Source organism: Motacilla alba, chromosome 1 (genome assembly GCF_015832195.1).
Source record: "Motacilla alba alba isolate MOTALB_02 chromosome 1, Motacilla_alba_V1.0_pri, whole genome shotgun sequence".
Taxonomy (NCBI): domain Eukaryota; kingdom Metazoa; phylum Chordata; class Aves; order Passeriformes; family Motacillidae; genus Motacilla; species Motacilla alba.
Genome location: NC_052016.1, coordinates 104,705,751 through 104,730,255, shown reverse-complemented (window position 1 = coordinate 104,730,255; position 24,505 = coordinate 104,705,751). Strand labels below are relative to the sequence as shown.

The window sequence follows — 24,505 nt, the reverse complement described above, 5'->3', positions numbered from 1 at the left end:
CTTTTTGATATTGCATTAAGATAGGGTGAGGACTTCAAGAAGCACAACGAACAGTCCCAAACACTGTCAAACAAGAAAGTTGCTACAAGGGAAGCCACCACAACAGGACCTTAGAATAACCACAGATGGCAAAAAGGAAGGCAGTAATACCAGACCTAACCAGAGGTGAAAGTTTGGAATAACCACACTGGACAAAATTCCGCTGTGCAAACTGTGGGAAAAGCACTGACAGCAACAACAGAAAGGGGCCAGACCTGGTGAGGCAGATCTAGGTAATCTTCTGGACAAAAGCTCCCACCAAGGCAAACTGTGAGAAAGGAAGTATCTTACACAAGTGCCATCCCATGCTGGGTGGGAACAGCACCCATGCCTTATGGATAACAAGGACTTGGACTGTGTAAAAGTGGTACCGCCACAAGAACACGGGAACACCCACCAGCAAGCAGGCCAGGATGAAGAAGGTCCAGCAGGACATCACGGGACTCCACATGGTGGTGATATCTTTGCTTAGTCTCTCTCTCACACTCTCTTTCTCTTTGCCCTGCTCTCTTCTGTCTCTCTCTACTTGACACTTACTGTTTGCACCTTGATCCAGCAGAGATGACTCAATAACCAGATCCTGAGATAGCAGGCCAAAAACCAATCAAAAAACTGTGCAGCATTCCAGCAACACTGCGTTTGCCGTGTCCTCCAGGAAGCAGCAATGCTAAATCCTGTCTGCCACAAGTGGAGGCCCTCCACTGGAGATGCACATTTCTTATTTGGCATACAGTGTCTGTGAGATTGTGCATAGTGAACCACCACAGCAGTGAGGAGCAAGAAGCAAGGTCACATTTGGAGCAGAGGAGCAGAACAGCACAAGGGAATAATACAGCTTGTAGGAAATAGATGTGGAGGAAGAGCCTCCCCTACAGGAGCAAGAAGGCACATGGATGATAACAGGCTGCTTGGTTTGGTTGAATGGAGGGCAGGCCGGGATATGTGGAGCACAGCTGCACCACGGCAGTGCTGAATGCCTCTGAACATTTTCTATTCCATTTCCCAGCTGTGCCACCACAAGTGATGACAGGTAGGTCTAATGTTCAGAACCCCATGACCAAATACAAACTACAGGAATTATTACTACTTATTGAAGTTGCTGCATGCCTGAGGACTCCTGTGTTATGGTGTGTGCTTTGGGTTGTGTTAAGGGCACAGCAATCCATGGAATGAGTTGAAGGCCATGGGACTGCCAAAACCAGTTTCTGAAATGAGTAGTTTAATTTGAGCTAGGATATTGCTGGCACGTTCACCTTAAATAGTGTTGATCAGGATCAAGCCCATATTCTTTGCTACTACCTAGAATTTAGCCTCTGACAGAGATTTACGGTATGTTTGATCCAATTAAAGGCGGGTGATTGAACCTGTCATTTTCAGACTTTGATCTTAGCTTTGAATTAAAGTGCAATTGAAAACTGTATACAAAAAATATATCATAGGGGCTCCGCAACCTCTAGTTTTAAAGTTTCATGATCATTGTAGGCAGAGCAACCTGGTTAGATAAACGGTTTTTCTTCTCTTTTTAGATTTCTAAGGTATTTGTCATGCTGAAGAAAAAAACATTTTTCTCTGAAAATAAAATAGCCAGCTGTCAAGACTGATTCTCTGAAGTCTACTGCGTGAACTTTACTAACTCCCTTCTTAATATTACCTAACCTATAATTTAATTGGATATCCTAGATCTCTAGAACTCAGGCTGGAGTTATCCCTAAAAGAGAGAAAAGGAAACATAAAAATCATAGAGACATTAAGTTAAATACTTTTCTAATTAATAAGATATCCAAGAAATGTTTGCAGTACTGTAAGTCAGTTTTATTTTAAAAATAGAGTCCAAACATTGTTTTTTATAAGGTGCAACAGATACACTGTTTTCTACAATTAAAAAAACCAAAACAACAAACGGAGCCAAAGCAAAACTATAGTCATAAATATAGTGTCATTCAAACACAGAATCAGTGAGTCTTCTGTAATCCTTAAACATTCTTTTTCTGCTTCTTCAAAGTATAAGAATTAATAATTAGTGTCACTGGGACAGCCAAAGGGTCTTTCTAATGTCATCCATTTCTGTACTTTATTATTAAACTTTCCAGTACAGATTGCTTCAAGTACACATCAGAAGTTGAATGTAACTTCATGTAACAGTTCATGCAAAACAAAGGTACAATACTGAACCTCCATCATTCAAAGATTTTTATTCCCTTGTTTAGTTTAGTTGGGCATTTTTGAAGGCCAGCTGCTTGAAGGACTGAACTGAGGTTGCATAAAGTCAGCAGTATATGCTGAAATACTCATGTAACTCAGATTGATAATGCTACGTGACTACCTTGAGCTCTACAAATTCAAAAAAATAGGCTTGAGATCTATGCCCCTTGGAGTCTATTCAGTACTTTCTGAAACAAATTTTGGAATACAGATGGAAAACAGTGCCTGATAATGGGCTTGTTATGGGGAAATAAATCATTACATCATAACTGCATTTTTTGAGATATGCATGTTATTAATTTATATTAACAGTGTTCCCTTTCAGACACCAGTGTGAAGAGAAATAATGGCTGTAGCATGGAGGAAGTCTTCTAATTAGCAAAGTCTGTCCAGTCTCAAAGCCTTCCATGTCATTCTAGCATCCACCTCAGCCTTGATGATAACACCAAGCAGCTGAAGTTAGCCATGAGTGTGCCATTCCTGGACAGCCAGATAGCAGCCCCTGCTCTGGTTTAACATCTTTCGAACAGACACTGGAACAAGGAGCAGCACTACATGGTTACATGTCCAAAGGTTTTTCCCTTGACCCCTTAGGTATTTAAAGCTTTCCATCTAGAGAGGAATGTGTTTGACAGAAGAGAGCTGTACACCCATTTACCTGCCTTTTACTTGGGTGGTAGTCCAGGGTCAAACTGCATTCACAACAACTACATAAATCTCAATTCCTTCTGCTGGTGCTTGCCACAAATCATGTTGATTTTTTGGGTCTTGTTTTTAAGCCCTGAGGGCTCCTCCTAAGTAGTCTAATAAGGCAAGGCAACAAGCTATCACAGGGGTGACTTGGTTTCAGTATATCAGGCCTCTGGGTATTAATGGGAATTAACCACACAAGTCTACGCCGATGCATAACCACAGATTGAGTTTAACCTGATAAGACAAGTCAATACATATGTGAATTTGTATTCACAGCCAGATTAACCTCAGCTGGGCAAGTCCATGTGTTTTTCTCATAAAATTATAATGTTTTTCAGTGTTGATACACTACATTGGTTGCTGTTAGCAAACATGGAAAGTAGAACATAGTCGTGCAGTTTTAATCCAAGAATGAGATTGCTCTCAAAAGTCAGCCTTTTTAGCTTAGTCTACACATCCCTTAGATTCTAGAAGTTATGGGTAAAGACTGACAATTGTATAAAGCCCCATTTGGATTCGGTTGTGGGAAAGAACTGATTTTATGATGGCTTCTCTGTTCAAATGAGGGAATCTAGTGTTTATGAGCATTGTTGTTGACTTGGTTGGTTTTTTATGAGTTTGGCTGCTGGCAGCTTCACAGAAAAATGTAAGAAATAATCACATTATGTTCTATTTCCTATTTTCAGAGGAAAGGGGTTGCTCAGTCCTATAGTTTACATGGTGTTAATATTATCCCTATAATTATACATTGTACTGCAGCTGTTCAGTTAACAAAAAGTATACACTGAAATATTTACGGGCTTTGGCCAGAGCTATGTATATTTATGTCAGTCTGTTGCAAACACCATTGTTAAGTGGAGTACTTAACAGATTAAAATTATCCCTCTACTTCCGTTTCTTTTGCTTCAGCAATTGGGGCCATACTCTGTGCGAATGCAGTGGGACACATGCCAGAAGGAAGCAGGGTCACCGGAGATAAGAGGAGGAATTTGTGACATAGAACTTCGGCATCTAACTCAGGGTGCACCTGAGCAGCTATCTCAGTCCAGGGACACACTTATCATGCACGCTGCCCACATGTTAGATCAACAGTCTGGGTTTGGGCTGGAGTAAGCAACAGGCTGTTCTGGCATGGAAGGTCATCTCTGTCCATGAGGAGCATTCAAACACCACTGGGTGAATTTTAACAAAAATACCAAAGGTCTTAGATGCCTAAATGCCAAAGGTCTTAGATGCCTAGATGCCTCAGACCAGGAGGTCTGAGGTGGATCCAGAGCGCAACCTTTCTCCAATCTTTAAGTTTACATCTATGAACTCAGGGCAGTGTGAATTAGGTGTTACAGAGAGTACAATTTGGTATTCTGTTGCAGACAGCAGTATTTACTAAAGGGTTGACCCTCTTTATCTCACAGAGGACCAGAACAAGGGTTTAGGAAAATTTAACATTTTTACCTGAGTGACTTAGAGGTCTCTACCAGGGTCTGGTAAATCTTGTGTTCTTGGTGCAAACAGATAAATACTTAAAGCTTTCCTATGATCATTTGCATTCTCAGTCCCTCTGATCTTATCCAGTCACAGTGCTGTGGAGAGGAATTCCACAGTCCTATGACTGACAAGTGCATAAAAAGAAGATGTCTTACAGAATAAGTGTCTGTGACTGTTAAATTAATTTCAGCCATCTCTTGGCAAGTACAGACAAATGCCAAGAAAGAGCAATGACAAAAAGGACCTAAGTGGACAACCAAGAATCAATCCAGAACATCATTCATTTGTGAAAAATTGTAATGTACATAAGGGAAGACAGTGAGGGATTCAATCTCTTGTCACTAACACTGATGAGAGACAGAACCACTGTCCTTTTAGTGCTTTTGAAAACTATTTTATGGGCTTCTATGTTTTTTCAGTTACCACAGCAAACCACAAAATACTAAATTTTACAGTACTTGTATGCAAAATTGCATAGAGAGATAATAAATTCTTACAAATAAATCCCATTTCAACATTTATAAGGGAAAGCTGGTTGACAGAAATGCTAAGCAGTATAAAATTCAAAAGACTAAAGCAGGGAGCAAGGGACACTACATTTTAAAGTGATTTGAGGTGTAATCTTACTCTTTTCTTAAGACTTAACTCCAGTCTTGATTCATTAAACATTTACAAAATAAATGAAGATGACAAAGTCTTTCATTTAAAAAATTACAATTTTTGTCCATCATGAAAATGGTATAACTCAGTAGCAAACAAATAGCCATGATTCCAGTAACAAAAGCAACTGACATTACTCATCTACACTCTCTGGCTTGGAACACAAACCTTTCTATCTCTCAGCAGCTTGTACATTAACAGTGTCTGCTACTCTTCACACCTGCCTCAGAAGTTACTGGGACCTTGATGCCTCCCAGTGGTGCTCGTGGCTCTTTCCCTCTAAGCCCCGCATCACTTACACCTACCAGCGCTCCAGTTGAGCTGTTGGGAACCTCATTCCTCACTTCCTCAAGGAAACACAGCTTGATGTCTGCAGCTGCTCAGAGCTTCTAAACTGCCTTCCTTATTAAATAAGCGCTGTCCTGCAGCCACTCCCTCTGTCAGAGGCATATCAGGCCATTCCTCATATACATTACCTTATTCTCTTTAAGCAAGATGAAACAGCAAACACAGCCTTCGTGTTAATCTAGAAGGGATTCCTGTGGGGTTACTTTCTTCTTCTTTACCAGTCTAGTTAAACATGATAGATTCAGGGTCCTGGTTTGCCATTTGAGCCATATGTCTTAATACATCCTTTTTGGTTATGATACCCAGCAGCCTCCTATAGGAGAAAAGGAAGTGAAAGGTCAATAATCTCATATATCACCCAGGTTTTTTCCCTGTTCAGCTGCAGGGACATTTTGTGAGTGCTTCCATACAGTACTGTCCATCTCATGTATTCCCCAATCATTATCTTTTTATAAAAGTATTCTCATCTCATGTATTTCTACTACCCCAGCCACGATAATTAAGTGAAATACTTTGGCTTATTACCTCTTGTTGTTGGGAACATGACTGAGTGAGGAGCTACAACAACTAATAATTGGTACAACAAAATAATATATTTTTTTTTAGGCTCAGGCTGTGACAACCAGCAGTCAAACCCAAGGTATCAGTGCTTGGTAGTACACAAAGTAAGCTAAAGTGCAGGGTTTCTGAAACTCTCACTGCCTGACAGCATAATTCCTTCAAATTTAAATGATAATTTCTCATTTATGAGAACTTAAATGAGTTATATCTGTCAAGGAAGATGAGGCCTATGGGATGTCTGGCCCCAAGAGTCAAAAAATTTCATAACCTTTAGTATTCAAGGGCTTTTTACTTCCAGTCCTTGAAGACCATTAGGCACTGAATATTGAAACTGTGTCATTGTTAACAGTTTTGCCACCTTTCATTTCACGTAACTTCTAAAACTCCAGACATAAATTTCTGAATCCAGCCACCTAAAACCAGAACCTTTATCTGTGTCCCAATAATGGTTCTTATTTTCTTAATGCTGAGGATACTGCATTGACAGTAACAACTGATATGCAGTATTTTTGAATAAAAGACTCTTTAACAGAAGAATTAGTTTTAGTCTTCCACATTTGGAAGTGATGGTTGTGGTTTGGCTGTCACTAGATCCTGGGATGAGCCATGATGCCCAAATATCTCAAATTCCATAGGAATTGTGGGATGTTATGTCTAGTCCACATGGTGCAGCTTTTTATTCCCCTAATTTCATGTTTGCCCACCTCCTTCAGCTGTTGTTTGAGGGCCTTTGGTTTACACACCTTTCCATTATCCAATAAAGAAAGTTGAAAAGAGTAATTTACCTCCAGTGACACCTTTATCACAATTTTCACAAACATCTAATCTAGCTGGTTGTCTCAAAGCAAGCATATTCTTTGCAAACAATACTGCTTGCCAGATTTGCCTCTACTGAAAACTGAATGCTAGTGTAAGTCAGAACAGTTTATTTTGTATTTATTTTCTACCTTATCTAAATGAGAATACACTAAGGATTTGGGAGAGCAGAATGAAATGTAACACCCTGCAAGCACCATTTTGGTTCCGAGTTTGACTTCTTTTGCTGCCCTGGAGAGACGTGAGCGAGGTTCCCTTATTCATCCATTCACAAAATAAGACAAAATAAAAATGTTCACTTGTCTGTCAGCTACTCACCCGCTGCGAGTCACCAGACACTGCCGGAGTCCAAGCTTCCGGAAAATATCTACCACAGTTTCCATGGGTGTGTGGTCGGTGACGGTGAAGGGGCTCAGGTTGAGAATTCGCCGCAGTTTCAGCGGGTGGGGACTGTTGGGTGGCAGCTCTGGGGGGTCTTCGGTGAAGTACACGATGGAGTTGCTCACCACCCCATCCTGGCGCTGTCTAGCATTCTCTGTGCAACACAAAAATTGGTGTAGATAGTGAATTAAGTTTGGTAGTAAAAAATAACCCCTCCTTTGGAAAACAAGGTTTGATTTTGTCTTTAATGTACTGAAGTCCCAGAAATTTGGGTCACTGAGTAACCCTGAATTTCCTTGACACATTGCTCCCTCAAAGCAAACGTTGTAGTTTTATAGGCACATACTTTTCCTTGGTTGAGATAATGCTTTTCTGAATAAATATGCAGCTCATTGCATTCACAAACTTCACTAATCCAATTTCTGTCAAATTCAAATCACTGTATGTAATTTCCTCCATTGTGAGAGTCATAACAGAAACTTTATTACACGTCTGAATGAGTGGAGTCAACAGCTGAGTAAGATCCCAGCTGGCTTGGAGCAAAACTTTTCAGTGGATTTGGGAAAATGTGGACATGGTGAATGGATTTATGAACGCAAAGCTGGGGAGAGACAAATTCACATTCCAGGGATCCAGGGGTGGTGTGGGGTTTTTTCTAGATCAGCACACCTTGCTGGCATGCAGGGTAAACTTTGTGGGTTTACACTTAATGCCTTAAATAATTTGGGTATCTAGATTTTAAAAAGGAAAAATAAATTAGCTTCCTACTTAAAGGAAAATAGTAAAGGCAGGAAAAGGATAGCAGTAAACAGCACATGTGTGACCATTTTCAGAAGTTCAAAAGCTATCATTAATACTTGGATCAAACTATGAAGTGAACATTGCTACATCTGGAGTTTGCATAATCAGTATAAGCCTTCTACTCAAAGCATGCCCCAAGACTTACCATTGGAGTACTTTATTTTCTTTGTAGTGTTTACCTCATTTCTACTCAACACTACTGGGTATAAACATTATATGAGACAGATTTCCAAATGACAGACAACTTTTCACTCCCCAGAATAAGCATATTGTGTGTTTGGCTCCGAGGGTTTAACTTTTTATTTTCTTAATAAATTCTTGGAAATAGTTAAATTTTTACTTTCAATTAACATAGGTTGCTTCTGCTCTTGAACTCATACTCCAAGCATAAGTAAATAGTCTTGGAACTCTCTGCCATCAATCAGAGTGAGAAACCTGCTCCTGTGACTTGTCATGTAGACAGTGATGGTTTCCAACATGTTTCAGCTGCAATTTTTTTTTTTGCATTTAACGATCATTGTCTTGTAATATTTCTGGAACTGGAGCAGTGCTGGCTCAAACCTAACATCAGTACAGTATGTGATTCTCAACCTTCTCACCCCACATATTACAAACCCTATTGCAGTTTACAGGAATGATGTTAGTTTTGTCTCAGCTTGTTTCAATTCATACATCCAATTTCAAGTGTGAATATGCCTGCAAAATTCTTTGATATATGATCTGTGCTAAGAGGTAACATTAATCAAACTGAAGGTAACTCCCACCCTTTGATAAAAACCTTTGACAGCTAGGTATTTCCTTCCCAAAGCTGCACCCTAAGAAATAGGGCCAAGCATTTTGGTTACCACATTGCTGTTCCCAAGGCAGCAGACCCTGAACAACAGTGATTAGCCAAAGCCATGATTTCACTCTTCCATGTCAAACACCTCTCTAGAGAAATCTGAATGATGTAGTACTATGGAGTAAATTCGGTGGCATCAGAAAAATGGTGGATTTTGTATGCAGTCTCACTGGATGGGGGAGTGGGAGTAAAGGTAAAACAGAAGAGCAGACCATTTTTGCAGTCAGTGGGTAAGAAAAACAGATGCAGATTAACAGAAAGAGCAAGGCAAATGGATGACAATGTCTGGTTTTACAGAGCCATCTATGCAGGCTCTTGTCATAGCTAGAGAGTGAATTCATTCTCTCAAATGTGAAACAGCCTCTCATATTCAGAGGTTCACATTTCACAGACTCTATCAACTATGTTGATCTCTCAACTCCACACTGGGAAAAGCATATTATACTGGCCACCTGGCTATTGTCCAAGGCTCTGCCTTTTGCATGGTGCCTCTGGAGCTGACCAAATTTAAGAAAAGTTTTACAGTGCCAAAAACCCCCCTCTGTACGACTGTAAAGGAGGTGTCATCTAAAATGTAGACGCCTCTTCCCAGAGGGTGACTCTGCCAGCCCACCTGCCTACCTACTCAACAAGGATCAATGGAAGGACACAATGCTCCCGAGGATGCTGCTGAGCAATTGGAAATGGCATTGCCATTCACTTTACAGGTATTTGATGCATTCATTGCTCCACTCAGCAGGAAAGAAATTATGTAGGGGTAAATCATGAGGCAGATACCTTTGTGGGAATGGGTATTTGACACAAGACTCAGCAGCTATTGCCTTCATCCAAGAAGGCAGATGTGTGAGGGAATTGGAGGACTTCCCCAGAGTATTCCCTGGACCACCATACTACTGATGCACAATTAATTTGGCCTGAGAAAGAAGATGAAATTACTGATTGAAACCATGTTTCTATGAAGTGCAAAGTGCTCTTATGTAGAGGTGCCAGAGCTAGTTCAAACTGGGGAGGCATTCTGCAGAGAACAATGCCACGAAACAAGAGATACTGGAGTGGGCCTGACTCTGCTTTTGGTAAGACCTCGTTCCCTGGCTGAAGTGCTGCACAGATGGGGCTTATGTTCTGAGATGTAACTCCAGTATCTTTGTCAGGCTGAGCAGGTGAACCTGAACAGGTAAATCAGAGATGCTTCACCATGTGTGATATTTCTGTCTTGGTAAGAAATTTTATGGCTTAAGGAAAATTGGTGTATGGCTCCATGCTCACAACCACGAAGCAAGCTGAGGTGGAGGTTCAGAACACATTAGCTACCCTTGTGGTAGTGATCAACAATACCAACTCTGACATTCAGGCAAAGCAACTTCAGAGAAAGAGGATTAGCAATCAGAAGGTTGCCAGCATGGTTTGCCCTGCTCTGTACTGGAGCCATATACTGTGTCTTTTGAAACCAAATCCAGATTTTAAGTCACAAGGACACAAAGGACACCATACTGGAAAGATTAACCATTTATCATAGTGTCAGCACAGAATGACAGCAGTCACACTCAGCCCAAGGTGAAGAGGGTTTTCAAATACCACTGGTGGCTGAGGATTTTATAAAACTTATTTATGCATGTAACAATTTAATTTTAAATCTAAGTTCTGTCTCATTTTCTATAAAAGATGCTCTTAATTAGAACTGATCAGGAGACAGTACCTTTTCCTCTGAAAAAGGCAGATGTTAAACAACTTTTGAACAGGAAAGTATTTTGATCTAAATGTTTACTGAGTTTAATTTTAACTGATTTTTTTGTTGTCAGTTCAAAGCCTGACATTTTCTCACATCTTCTGGCAAGACCATTCAGCCACACTACTGTTGACAACCTGAAACAAAAGACTCAGTTCCTCAAAATTCTTTGACTGACTTCAAGCAGCCTCTGGTCTTTCTGATTTTAAAGTGAGGGCTCTGCATCTTCAGTCCATGCAATTTTCCCACTGACATACCTTCCTGAAAAGGAGGTGCAAAAGACTATTAACTTAGGAAGGCACCCAGTGTTAAAGCCATGACATGGCATGGGCAGAATAAAAGACAGACCCAGAGTAAGCTAAATACATCTAAAGCATGTGCTTTAAAGACTTCAATTTTTGTTTTAGCTTTGTGGGAATTGAGCTGGAAAGTGACCTTCAAAAATAGCACAAATTTTCTTGTTTGAAAAATATGTGAATTTCCATCAGAGACAACAGCTTTTTTAAGGTGCCTGAACAACAGGGATGAAACAAAACCATGCAGAGAAGAATAATTCCATGTCAAGGAGGTTTGGATATACCAGACATTCCACTCCCCTGCAAAGTACAAGGCAACCATGCCCAGATGGCATCTTGCCTGCCTGCCCAGCTGGCCCTCAACACCACAGGACTGCCAGAACTGGGAGCAGACAGTGGGCCAGCCTTGCAGACCTCTGCAGTTCTGGACGCCCTGGGTCCAGAAGAGGTGGAAAAACTTGCTTTCATCCAACACACTTGTTCTTCAATCCCCACTCAGTCATCAGATCAACCAAGAAAGGACCTGACAGTCAAAATCTTTAATGACCTGGACTCACACTCTCAGGCAACCAGCCAGCTATCCACTGGATGCCAGACAAAATTGCCAGACAAAATGCCATCTTTGCAAAAAATATTGTGTGCTGAAAATTTTCCACCTGTAGCTCTAAAAGCCTGCATGTGAGGAAAAACTGAGACAGAGCAACAGAAAGGAGCACAGGCTATTTCATCACTGGGTGACCAAAGTTCATGACTGCCCCAGCCCATTCTGGAAGCCCATGGAGAGGGAAAGAAACTGATCACTGCATTGACTTTTGGTCTGGTTCTGACAAAAATTCTGGCGTATGAGTTCAGTTTCTCTCTGTTGTCTCTAGAAGAATTTTATTTTACTCTTTTGAGTGACAGCAAAATTAAGCCCACAAAGGTCAAGCCCACAAAATTCTATCAGGTGGTATGATGCAATAGAAAAGCTTTCATGTCCTACTAACCAGTAAAAGTTAGATTTGAAGAAAAAGTTAGATTTGGTGCTTGCTTATCCATTCTTCAAGGTGAATAACGCTGTTAACCTCCTATCTTGTTTAAACTCCTTTCAAAATCAATCTTTTGGACACTGACACTCTACTTACTTATTGCAAGGATCAGCTCTCGCCTCTGTGCAAATCCAATAAGTCTCTCTGAGTCTTTGGAAACCACCACTGGGAAGCCATTGTAGTCGGTCTCTTTGATCAGTGTCTCGACATCCTCCACCGTCATGCTGTCCTGCGTCAGCACCGAGAGAGGCGCTTCGCCGCGCCTGGGCCGCATCACGTCTGTCGCCAGCGTGCGGTGCGTGAACTCGTCCTTCACATCCAGGAAGGGGTAGCCATTCAGATGGATGTGAGCTTCATAGATCCCTTCTTTCCCAAAGGCATCTGCCACCCACTTGCTTGTGACAGCGGCAGCCATAAGAGGTACAATGTACTCCAGGCCTCCGGTCAGCTCAAACATAATCACCACCAGAGAGACTGTCATCCGAGTAACACCACCTGCCAACAAGGAAAAGACTCAAGTTTCTCTCAGTGCTGGTATACATACTAAGCAACTCACTTATATTTTTGAGCCTTACACTCAAAAATGCATGTAATGCATTTATTGTAATTAATGTAAATGGATTATTTATGCTGAGTACTTTGCCCTTATACTCTTAGGCTTGTTTCTCTGAAGAAAGGTATTTTTCATCTACTGCAATTTTCATCAAAAATGCTGAGGGAACTTGCTCATGCCAAAGTTGCTAGCATTGAAAAGCAAACAATGAATGCTAAAAGACAGAGCTTTAAAACCAGAAAGGATGCCAAAAAAATCAGCTTTAATGGATACTTGAGAAAGTAAAATTGAACCCTGCCATTAGCCCTCTAAATGACTCCGAGAATCAGTTAAGTGCCATGACTGAGGCAGGTAGGAACGCGGAGAGGTGGCCTTCACACCAGCCTGTCTATTGCAGTCATACTGAAGAGAAAGCTGAGCATTATCTTTGCGCACAACATGGTTACAAAATCCTACCTTGGAACAGCTTAGGGCCACTGCAAGAGCTATGTTATAGCTTAAACCCTTGCTTTGGATTATCACTATAGTAATACAGTTTGAACTGAGTACAACTTGGTTTGAGGCCATCCAGGCATGCAGCCATAGGCAGGGTTGTAGCTGTATTTTTCAATCTAGTCTTTCCATATTAATTTCATAAGCAAGCTCCTCTCTCCTTCAGTTTACATTAAAGGATAAAAATAATCACATAACTGAGGGCAAGTGTGTATGTATCTCTGAATTATTAGGTAACATTTCTTTGCCTCTGTTCAAAAGGTAAATGTAATAAATCTGCTATTTTTAGGGCTCAAAACACAGCCCCATTTTAGATGAGAACAATCAGAAACACGTCATTAAAAGATCTTTTTATCTAGCAACATACAGAAATATTTGATTGTTGATTACTTAACACTATGATCCAGATATGAATTTCATCTGAGGAATGCCTTAAACTTCTGACTGTGAAAAGCTGAGAGCAAATACCAGAGTAAGGATCATTTAATGCTTACTCCATTTCTCTTACTTCAGGCAAGACAGTCTTAAGTACAGAACAGCTTAAGTACAAGCTGTGACCTTTCTACTGTATGTCTCACCACACTATTGAAAACCACTGCACCTGAATTTGGACCTTTTAAAAGAGGAAGAAATTGCAGCCTCACCTTGACTTCTGTGTGCAGTTTTGGGCATCACAATATAAACAAAGACATTAAGCTATTAGAAACCATCCAAAGGAGAGCCACAAGGATGATGAAGTGTCTGAAGGGGAAGCCTTTTGTGGAGTGGCTGAGGTCCCTTCATCTGTTCAACCTGGAGAGGACTAAGGGGAGACCTCATTCTGGTCTACAACATTCTCACAAGGGGAAGCAGAGGGGCAGACACAGATCTCCTCTCTAGTGACCAGCGACAGTTAACCCAAGGGAATGGCCTGAAGTTGTATTGGGGAGGTTTAGGTTAGATATCAGGAAAAGATTCTTCATCCAGAGGGTGGTTGGGTATTGGAACAGGCTCCCCAGGGAAGTGGTCAAAGCACCAAGCCTGACAGAATTCAAGAGGTATTCAGACAATTCACTTGGGCCCATGGTGTGATTTTTGGGGTGCTCTGTACATGGGCAGGATTTGGACTTGATGATCCTGATTGCTCTCTTCCAACTCAGCATACTCTATGCTTCTATAATTTTATGCTGACTAGCAGATAATCTGCAACTTTAGAGCCAAATTTTTGTGTGCTATTTGTTTAATGAATATTAAGATCATTTATCGTAAAGAGGAAGTGCTTTACTTGTTTGGACAGTAAGATTCATCATAGCTTTTTTAAAATGTCTACACTGCTGTGGGAGTTCACATCCAAAGGGATGACCCAGATTGCCTTTATAACCTCTAGATAAAAACAGGCCCTTTTGAGGCCAAATTCATCTATTCATTTGCCTGGTTTTAGATGTGTATTGGCAGATGAGACTGATCTTTCCCATACCTCATTTTTCTGTTTTGACCGTGAGGGGTATCAAGACAGTTAAGCTCAGGTGCTGATATCTACATTACAGACATTAAATTTTCAAGCAAATCTCACCCTTCCTTCCTCTATATTGATGGCACAAATGATCCTGCTTTTCCAATATGAGCATTTCCAGCTCTTCCTTGAATACATCTTTAATTTCAAACCTACCCAGTCACATAACTCATGTGTTATGCCTCTCCACTATTTTTTCATATGCTGCTGATGATATCAATAACAGCAACAAAAGGAGATAAAATATGCAAGTACATGAGGGGAAAGATATGATCAGGTAAAAACATGCTCAGATGATATGCTTGTAACATTCTTCTTGCATCTATGGCTAGAAATTCGATATGTGAGATACTTTTCAATGATCTTGCTTTAATAGTTAACAGATCACTGCTGTTATATCCAATAAATCCTATTGATTGAGTGTAATCCAGTATTGGCCCATGATCAAAATGTAAACCAAAATACAGCTCAGTTGACCATAGCATGACGCACAGCCAATAAGACCCAGAATTTTTGCCTCTGAGTAGCTTAAAATTAGCAAAAGCTGGGATGTTTTCTTCCTGCACTGAGAGAGAGCACAGTCTAAACAAGCAAGTAGCTTTAGTCCAGTTACAGTGAATTTCATTACATCAAATGGAAAAAATGCAAGCAGAAGTACTCCTGCTTGGAAAACTGCAGCCTAACTTAAATTTGTTCTTTCCTTTTCTCTGCTTTTTGGCAGACTACGAGGAGCAGACATCAATGACTGCAAGCCTTTCTGTTGCTGATTATCTGGCAGATCACTGGAGTAACCTGTAGAGGAAGCTCTGCCCATTCTTCAGCCCATCACGTCTTGATTTCAAGTTCTGTTGCACCCAGAAATGCCAACACAAGCAGCTAACACCAACACAGGGCCCTGCAGAGCATGTCCCCAAACATCAGCGTTGGTCACTCACAAACTGATGACCAGCAGAGACCGTACCCAAGCAAGCTGCTGCTCCCACCATAGCATAAAGTCCTGGCGTGACACAGTCTGCCCCAGGTCTGCACCAGTTCCTGAAGATGATCCAGTCATGATGGTGATATGCCAGCTGCTCCACTCCAATCCCAACCATCCTGCCAGCCATGGCTCCAACAGCCATGCTAGGAATAAAGAGGCCTGAAGGGATCTGGAATGAAATGTAGACACATGAGCACCTTGACAAAAATGGCAAGTATAAAACAATTTTAATTACTGTAAGAGAACCAAGTTTCCATAGCCCCATGGCAGCCTACAGGGCTGATCCCCATGGTCTGACACAGTTTTCTGCAATCACTGAGTTTATGTAGCTACATGTGTATTAATAGCTTTATTAAATGTTGGTGCATTAAAGAAATTTTGAATCCTATCTGCTGCATCCCACTGAATTAGGGAGATAAACGCTGTTTTTGAATAATAGTTGGCTTTTGAAGTCAAGATGTTCCTGGCTTTGCCTTTATTGCTTTCTCAGCAGGAAGTCAGGAGCTGCTGATGGTTCTGTCATAGGATTGAGAATAAGCTTAACTGAAAATAACATCTTGATTTCACCCTCTATCAGATGGAGCACTTTATAGTTTTATTACTACTTTTTCAGGCTAAATCAGACCAGATTTTAAATTAAATGTCAAATGACGAATAAAAATTCAGGGAAAGGGGGCTGACTGCTCAGAGGCAACTAATTCTCCATCTCAGTTTACAATATATTTTCCAGGAAGCTCTGTGAATCATTACTTTGTTGTCTGCTATACAGACAAGTCACAAATCATTAAAAACAGTATTTCAATGAGAATGGAGGGGGCAAAAAAGAGAATGAAAATGTACTTTGCCTTGGATAAGTGCATTTCCTCTTAGATGTCAAATGCACCAGCAAGTTAGAGATGTGATTCCTGCTGGAGAAGACAATTCTGATCTGTGACAAGGGGTGCAGGCAGCTTTTGCTGTTTTCAGAAAGGAAAGCCCATTGTATCTTTTTAAGTCTGAAGATATACCTTGAGCTTCCTAGAGAAATTAACTAATCACCCCATCAGCACAGCCCAGAGGCATCTAGGGCTGAAAACAGTGGATGCTACAGCCCCCACCAAATTGTGTTAACTTTGCTGATGCAGCTCAATTGAGTCTTCTAGATTTAGTGGGTAAAGCTATTTGGTCTGGTCTTTTACAGACTAGTTGAAACTGTCAATTACTTCTAACAATTTTTAAATATGTAGGATAAATAAAGAATCACATTTTGAGTAAAGAACCAGAGCTTTTCATGAACAAGCATAACAATGGGCTGTCAGCCATAAATCAGTTTTTAGAGTGAAAGGCTACACTCAGCTCAAGTGTAGTGTTTAAAAGAAAGATGAGATACTTTAGTTTTGAGCATGGTATAAAATATAGTGTATAACTAATAAAAGCTTCTCATTGTCTGCAGTCACCAGATCCACAAATAAATGCTCAGATAATGGGAGCTGTAGACAGACAGAACCTGGGTTTTATGTGCTCTGTTAATCAGATATATAGAGTTCACCACAGACAGCTTGGTATATATGGAAAGCTTGGATAAATTGTTCTTGGACCTTTCATCACTCTTTTATGGGGAGAAGGAGTCACTGAAGGAAAAAGCTGCAAATCCAGAACATTCAAATGACACATCAGTCTTCTCGTTCATTCCCCTTTCTTTTCCGAGCTACAGTGCTTAAAAATATTCAAAAATAGACCTTTTCAGCCACTTTTATATTTCTGTGATGCTCTAAATGCGTAAAATAGTAGATTTAAAATTATTACTTCCTTGAGTATAGCTACCTTGAGGCACATTAAGACATTAATCCAACAAGACAAACAACAATGTAAATAGCCCATATCCATGAGAGAGCTAAAAAACAGCTGCAGTGGGAATCATCTTGAAATTGCTTATTGGCAACAGCGGGTTTAAATTTCCACACGGATTTCTTATTCACTTAACAAAACCACAGATGACTAGAAGGTGGAAAAGCGGGGCTCGTGCCTGTGCTGCCACAGGGGCCCACAGGGCACGGTGCTGGCAGGCAGATGAGCCAGCAGCACCTCAGAGACAGCCCCGTGGCTGGGGCAGGAGGGAGCCAGAGAGAGCACAGCTGCCCACGGCAACCCATCTGCGGCGCGCGCTCCGTTTACCTTCATGCCGAAAGTGAATATTGTGATGACAATTTTGAACACCAAAGCCAAGGCGAGCTGCCACATGGCAGAGTAGACTCCAGGGCCAGCGGGTCTGTCGGGAATGTCATCCACGGGCCGGGTCATGTTCGGGTCGTTGATGTAGTCGCAGAGCTGTGAGGACTCCAGGGCTCCGCAGTCGTTGAAGAGCTCGGAGATGAGCTCGCTGGTGCTCCTGCGGGTGTAGGGGTTGGGGTAGGCGATGATGGCAGTGATGGCTGTTATCACAATGACCTCCAGCACTGGGTATTTCCCGAGCCTGGTGGTTTTGCGCCTCCTGCACCAGGCGATGTTGCATCGGATGAAGAGGGTCCCCCAGAGGCCCCCAAAGACGCCGAGCAGGATGAAGGGGAAGAGCTCGGCCATGTACCAGGGGGTGTGGTACTCCACGTAGAACAGCACCAGCCGGCTGTTTCCAAAAGGATTGATGGACCTCAGCGTGAAGGCAGCCACGAGAGCAGCGAAAAATGACCTCCAGAGGGTTTTCAGGGGAAAGTAGTAGCTGACCTAAAACCAAGCAAAGACCATAAACATTTCACTGAGTGTCACAGAGAGTGATTCCTTTAACTATCACCACCATCTGTTCAATTCAACTTTATTGCGAGCACTAGACCTTACCACAGCCAGAAGGCGTTCACAAAGGTATCAGAAAAAGCATTTTCAGATTTCAGAAAAGGAGTAGCAACTACTTTAAAATTGATAAATTTAAATCCAGAGTTGATGTCTAGAGAGTATAAGAAACACTTGACAGCTTGGTCCATGCATTAGCTACCTGAAGGCTGGAGAAACCTCAGAAGAGGGATATATTTCCATACTGAGTCATCTAATTTGTTTTCATAAAGCCAATGCCCTTCTGCTACTCAGATTATGCTAAAATACCTGGTTATTTCTTATTACTGGAAATCATAGATTATTTTTGTTATAGAAGAAAAAATAAGCATATAAATATTTGAAAAATAACAAAAAAAGGTATCAAATTAAAATATATTTAGTGAAGCAAGTGAACTGCCAGGTCTTACCTCTTCCAGACTAAAAAGCACACCTCCAATTGGAGCCCCAAAGGCAACTGAAACTCCTGCAGCAGCTGCAGCTGAAAGTACCTACAAAACAAATGTTTACATACAAGGCATGAGTCGATTGAAACCCCGAGTATCCAGACAGGGAAATTAAAAATTTATGAGCCAACCTCACCTCTCTTCTCTTTCCTTCATTCTTGCTGTACTTAGAGAAAAGGCTGCTGAAGAAGTTTCCACAGCAACAGGCCACATGGACTAATGGGCCCTCTTTCCCAAGGCTGAGGCCTGAAGACACCACCAGAACCAAGGTGACTGTTTTGATTAAAAGTGTCCATTTTCCCAGGTAGCCCCTAATAATGAACCCACTCAAGATGGTTTTTATCTGGAAAGCAGGAAGAACATGTTGAAAAGATGAAGAATCCTTTGCTACTCTGAACTTTCAAATGGAGTTAAAACTCCAGCAGAGTTTAAAAAGTTGCAGACTGCTTGAAAAGAGACAGTGATGGAGAGAAAGAAACTGTAGGTAGGGCAGCTTTCCCACAGCAATATCTGAGCGGGGTTAAGCAGACCACACTTTTACTGCTGTTGCGGGTGGTCCCCATAACAGGCAGTAAGGACTCTCACAGAGATCAATAGAAATATGAAACTCTTACATATCTCCTTGGCTTACAAGATCAGAGTTAAGCTGGATTTGAGTTTAACAAAGCAGAAAAAAAGCAAATAAATAACAACAGACTTTTTCCAGAAAAAAAACGCACAAAAAAAGTTCTAGATATTTGGAATCGCTGTTCTAGAAAAGCATGCACATATTATGAAATGAGGAAGTCCAAAAGATCATATTTCTACACATTTTGTCTTGATCTGGCTAGTGAGTGGCTCAGAAAGCACAATGCATGTGCATAACACAAAGGCTGCAGGGTGGGATTTGGGTTTGGACTCTAGGCATGCTAATGGGCTGGAGCTGAGCCTCACCTCACACGAGGGATTTACCACTTGGAAACTGGCTTTATAGTTAACTATGAGAACTTTTCAAAACCACAAATATATCAAACACATAACAAAGACACACATGACTACTTTCAAACATGTAAATTATTCAAATATTTTAAATTATTTGTGGTGAGTTTTTTCGAAACATTTGGATGCTTCTCTTAGAGATCAAGAACAAAAGTATGCCAAGATTTCTAAGCTTTGGGCTGTTAATTCTGTCTGCCAGATTCCTAAATTATAATTCCAGTAGTTCCATAGCACTTCTAACAAGAGACTGCCCTGATTTCAAAGACTTCTAATAACTCTGCTGGTTGAATTACAAGATTCTTCATCTAACAGCTTAAACATGGACTGAGGCTCAATGTGTAAAATATTGAAAACCAAGTAGATATTTTGGCTGCTATAATGTTGTCATGCTGGCACAATGTACATTACTCTGTCTTTATGAAAACAATTTGCAAAAGACGTGCACCAGACACTTTTCAGGCATCCCAAATGATGGGCATCTTCAGCAGTTTAGGAAACCTTAGCTTTGTAGCTCACCCTCTTTTTTTATTTCACTTTTATTTAGAGTCTAGCCTAGAAAATAACTGGTTTTGTAACTGGCCCAAGTAATTTCATCCTAGGAAAATTCTCTATAATCTTCTAGTGAGTATGTCTCTTGGAGATGTTGATTTTTAATTCACACTCTGGCAACGAACAAGTACGTGCATTAACCTGTCACAGTGACATATGAACACTTTTTACTATGAAAAACCTAGATGATCACCATAAAAGCATAAAAAAAGGAATGAAGGCAGATGAAATGGAAAGACAATTTTCCCTGTTGCTATGCTATCTCATAGTACAGTTCTGGAATGGGAAAAGGCAGTAATTTTTTTGTTGTTGTGGTTTGGGTTTTTTTGGATATTCATGCACAAAAGGAAACTCACCTCTGGGATTCCAGAGCCACAGGCATAAGGAGCAAACACTCTGACCAGGGAGACTGCCAGGAAAGCAAAACATAGAGCCCACATAATGTACAGAAAATAGTTTAGAATGTAAGCACTTGCACCCTAGAAAAATAACAGTAACAAACATTGTTAGACAAACGCAGATTGGCAAATCTCACACTTCTACTAGTGTTCATGATGGCATGGAGCCTGATTTTTCATTTATATTGTAAGTGCTGCTTTTCCCCAGGAAGGATAAATAACTTCATATACTCCAACAATTTTATTACTCGTGGAAAGAAGCAGCATACTAATAAATACCTAACCCAGTCCACACAGTCTGTTTGCAAGGGACCCAAATACCTTAAACTGAACATCTATCAAGCACTGAAAAATCTAACTAACCCACATAAAGTTCCAAAACATCAAACAAATACATCATAACGGCAAAAGCAATAGGTAATGAAAAGGCATCTAATGAAGGAATCTGCTGCGTTCATCCCATGGTGGGGGACAAGGAATGAGACCCTGATACGCGTTTTTCCAAGGGCTGGTATTCAAAGGTCAGTTCTTCATGCAGATGCTGATCTTTTCAAAAACATCCCTGTGTATATCAGTAGCCACTCCAGTTCACAAACAGGAAGGGTAAAATCATACAATAATCATTTATTTCTATATAGTGCTGTCCACGATAGGGTTGAAAATAATTTGAAAACACCATAGGTTGGCAGAACTCACTCACACATCTCAGGCTTATTACTGACTGGAACGATTTTAAAATATTAGGGCAACAGTTACTATCTTCAAACTGAATAGCTTTACTTTTCTAACAGAATGGGAATGCTAAAGATCATTAGCAATAGCTGACTGTGCAACACCATAGTGAAAACATAGTCAATAGTAACCTTCAAGCTTCTACCTTTTTCCACTCGTCAAGTCAAAACCTTTGTTAAAATCTGCCTTGGAATACCTCTGCCTCTTCACATGCATATTTTTTTAGATTAATTTCAAAACCCCACCTCGATGGACAAAAGAGAATCTACTCAGCAGCATCAAATCAATACAAGGAGCTTAAGCCTTCAAACAATATCCTGTAGCAACATGACACTACAGAATAAAAAAAACTGAGATGAATGTCAGGGCATGAATTAGTATGAATCCTTCACCTCTAAGTGAACTCTTCCTACCGGATGCAATCCCAGCTGCTCAAGAGCATCAGGGCCCCTGCCTCTGCTCTGCAGGACAGCAGCCTGGATATCAACATTATGATAAATCAAGTAGGAAAACAGGCATTAATCAATTGTATCAGTTAACAGAGCTGGCCAAACCTTGTTCCCAGTCATAAAAAACTTAAGAGATGAGAAGTCTCCCTGTTTTCAAATCTGCAAGGAATCAACTTTTAACAGCATGGATGTTTGCTAGCTTCATTTTCCAGGTGTGTCCAAATGAAAATGCAGTAAGGATACCACTAACCCTTATCCTTATGGAAGTATCTGGAAGAAGGGCAGTTTGTTAAGCTGCTGAGGTTAGCAGCTGGCTTTGCTGATGATAGCAGAATGCTGAAGCAATACAGTTCTATCCCCCAATGCCCTGAGACTGAGCAGTCATGGATCCCACACTGGCAGTGATTGACATCTGGCTGTAGTAACCAAGGGTCTTTGTTGCTACAGCTGAAGACAGTCTCGTGAATGTCTTCTCCTAGTGCTTCAATTACAAACAGCTATGACAATATTTACTATTCCTCTAGAGAAAACTCTGGATATCTTGCCTCAGGGCAAAATCCTCCTGTCAGTGTGAACCTGGAATACCTCCAAAGAAGGCCAACACCATTACAAAAATTTGGCCCTTCTAGGGTTGAGTAGAAGCTGTAGTTTTGCTTCTAAATTCACTGGAGAAAAATTAACTTTGTTTCTTTTTACTTCTTCTTCTTCTTTTGCATCTCAGAAGTCATAAGAAAACTCTGTCAGCTCATTACTGCAGTCACACATACACCTACAGTGCTGTGGCAGGACCCCACAAGAGTCTGTATGGCCAGTTCAATCTAATCCCTTGGGACATCTTTCATTGTTACATTTTCCAGATATCTGGCATTCTGCAGGTTCAACTGCAACAGCTTCTAATGATTAATAATATGAAAACCTTTGGGAAGTGAAGTAGCAGTAACTCAGTGTAGCAAATGGTTCATTTCTCATCTATCACATGCCATTACCAAGGCTCTGAATCAGTGAAAGTCTTGAGCATGTACACTGGAGTCAGAGACTGGAGCAGATCACCAGCAGAGCTGATCCTGCTATGACCTTTCCCATGATAGCTCAAAAGACTCATCCTGGAAGCAACAGTAATGAAGCAAGAAGGAAAACTGAGCAAAATTTTGTCTTTTAGTTTGCAAGACGAAGCGATATTTCAGATCTGGTGTCAGTCCAGTTTAGGTAAAAATGGAACACAATTGAAAACAACCCTCACAAACTCAGAACACTGAAATAAACCACATCCCTCAGGATGCCCTCCAATGTGTGGTTACCCCAGAGGCCCAGAGCCCTACTCTGACTCGAGGGGGATCTCACAGTTTGCAGACTCTCTCCTATGGATGTTACAGCAGTGTGTGTCCTCAAGAATGACAGGTTCAAGGCTCAAAATTGAGAAGTGGATTCCAGGTTTAGAGAGCTTTCTTGTCCTGCAGCTCTCAGCTTCATGACAGGAGATCCAGAAGCCCTGGGATAGGAATTCAGTCCATTGCTGGATCCAGTGTCATGATCCATGGAAGACATGGGGTCCTTTCCTGTACCCTGGACATGTGCCAGCCATCAAAAATGGGGTCCTCAGCTCCAGTGAAGCTGGGGTTGGGACCAAACTCAATCTGCAGAACAGGGAAGTCCAGATCACCAGTGATACCTGATGACCTTTTGATCTGCCAGTGAATTTGAGGTTTTGAAACTTTCTCACGCCAAAAAACCCTCTTCACCTCTTCTTCCAAAGTAGTTCAAGACCAGAAGGCTGAAGAATAATTGGCCCACAAAACAGTGATTAGGGAAGAAAACATAGCTTGGTAGGTGTCTAATGGGCTATTATGTTTTCCATTATAATTTATAGCAAGCCTCTGCTTTGGGCTCATTTTATGGGAGCACTAGAATGGAAACATTTTTCAAGACATTCCATAGGAAAAGTCACAATTCTCCAGGAAAATGTATGTACAGGGTTTATCACAGCCATAAATTGGCAAAACCACAAGGAAGAACTGATCTAAATCTCAGTCCTCACAATGTCAAATTTAGTTTGCTATGACAAGAAAGAATCACAGTCATACATAAAAAAAGAAGGCATGTCAGACCAGAGTACCTTTAGGGAAACTGCTCCAAATACTTTTTGCCTAAATTGTGCTCCAATGCACACTGTTGTTTTATAGGGCTCTTCTGTAAATGTCAGGCACAAAGGGAAACATAGGAAAAAAAACCCAGCAAAATTATTCTGAAACTCAGTCAAGTTCAGTGTATTTTGATACCTACTAAAATCCTCTATGTCTACAGGAGCCATACAGCACAAAACTTGCCCATATCATAAGCCTTCTGAACAGAAGTCTTTTGAACAAAACTGAATTTTTCCTTTCCAAATTCGCATTTTTATGGGGCTTTCCCTAGGATTTCAATGTAACAGTAACAGACAGATATATCATTAATATTTACAGCCTCCAGCAGACCCTCAGGAACCCACAGATCTTAGAGGCACATTTGTTTTAGAAAAGTCTAAGCCAAGATGAACCTTTTGTTCTTTGTCCTACTGTGACAGTACACCGGGAGGTGAGAAGCTCAATCTGAACACAAAGTGAGTGAAGTTTCACAGTGCTCACCTGGCTGATAATTTTTCTAAAGGCCACAGCACACAACAGTCATGACTGCTGCTCTTGAGAAGCAGAAGAAAGCAATAAATTTTCTCAAGGACATGCATCTTTCCTATATTCCAGACAAAGTAACAGAATGACAAACA

General features: G+C 40.9%; 1 protein-coding gene across 3 annotated transcripts in view; it reads right to left on the bottom strand.

Annotated features, from left to right (window-relative positions):
- Positions 1-1,829: 1,829 nt before the first annotated feature.
- The window catches only part of CLCN4 (chloride voltage-gated channel 4), a 44,923-nt gene continuing 22,247 nt past the window's right edge, over positions 1,830-24,505 (bottom strand). For all 3 annotated transcript variants that reach the window (XM_038156738.1, XM_038156717.1, XM_038156728.1), the window contains exons 5-12: positions 20,525-20,647; positions 18,778-18,984; positions 18,606-18,686; positions 17,548-18,093; positions 15,376-15,562; positions 11,974-12,372; positions 7,123-7,339; positions 1,830-5,740 (exon numbers count right to left, since the gene is read on the bottom strand). In XM_038156738.1, coding sequence (XP_038012666.1) covers positions 5,650-5,740; positions 7,123-7,339; positions 11,974-12,372; positions 15,376-15,562; positions 17,548-18,093; positions 18,606-18,686; positions 18,778-18,984; positions 20,525-20,647 — 1,851 coding nt within the window. In that variant the 3' untranslated portion in view covers positions 1,830-5,649. The remainder of the gene's footprint in view (positions 5,741-7,122; positions 7,340-11,973; positions 12,373-15,375; positions 15,563-17,547; positions 18,094-18,605; positions 18,687-18,777; positions 18,985-20,524; positions 20,648-24,505) is intronic.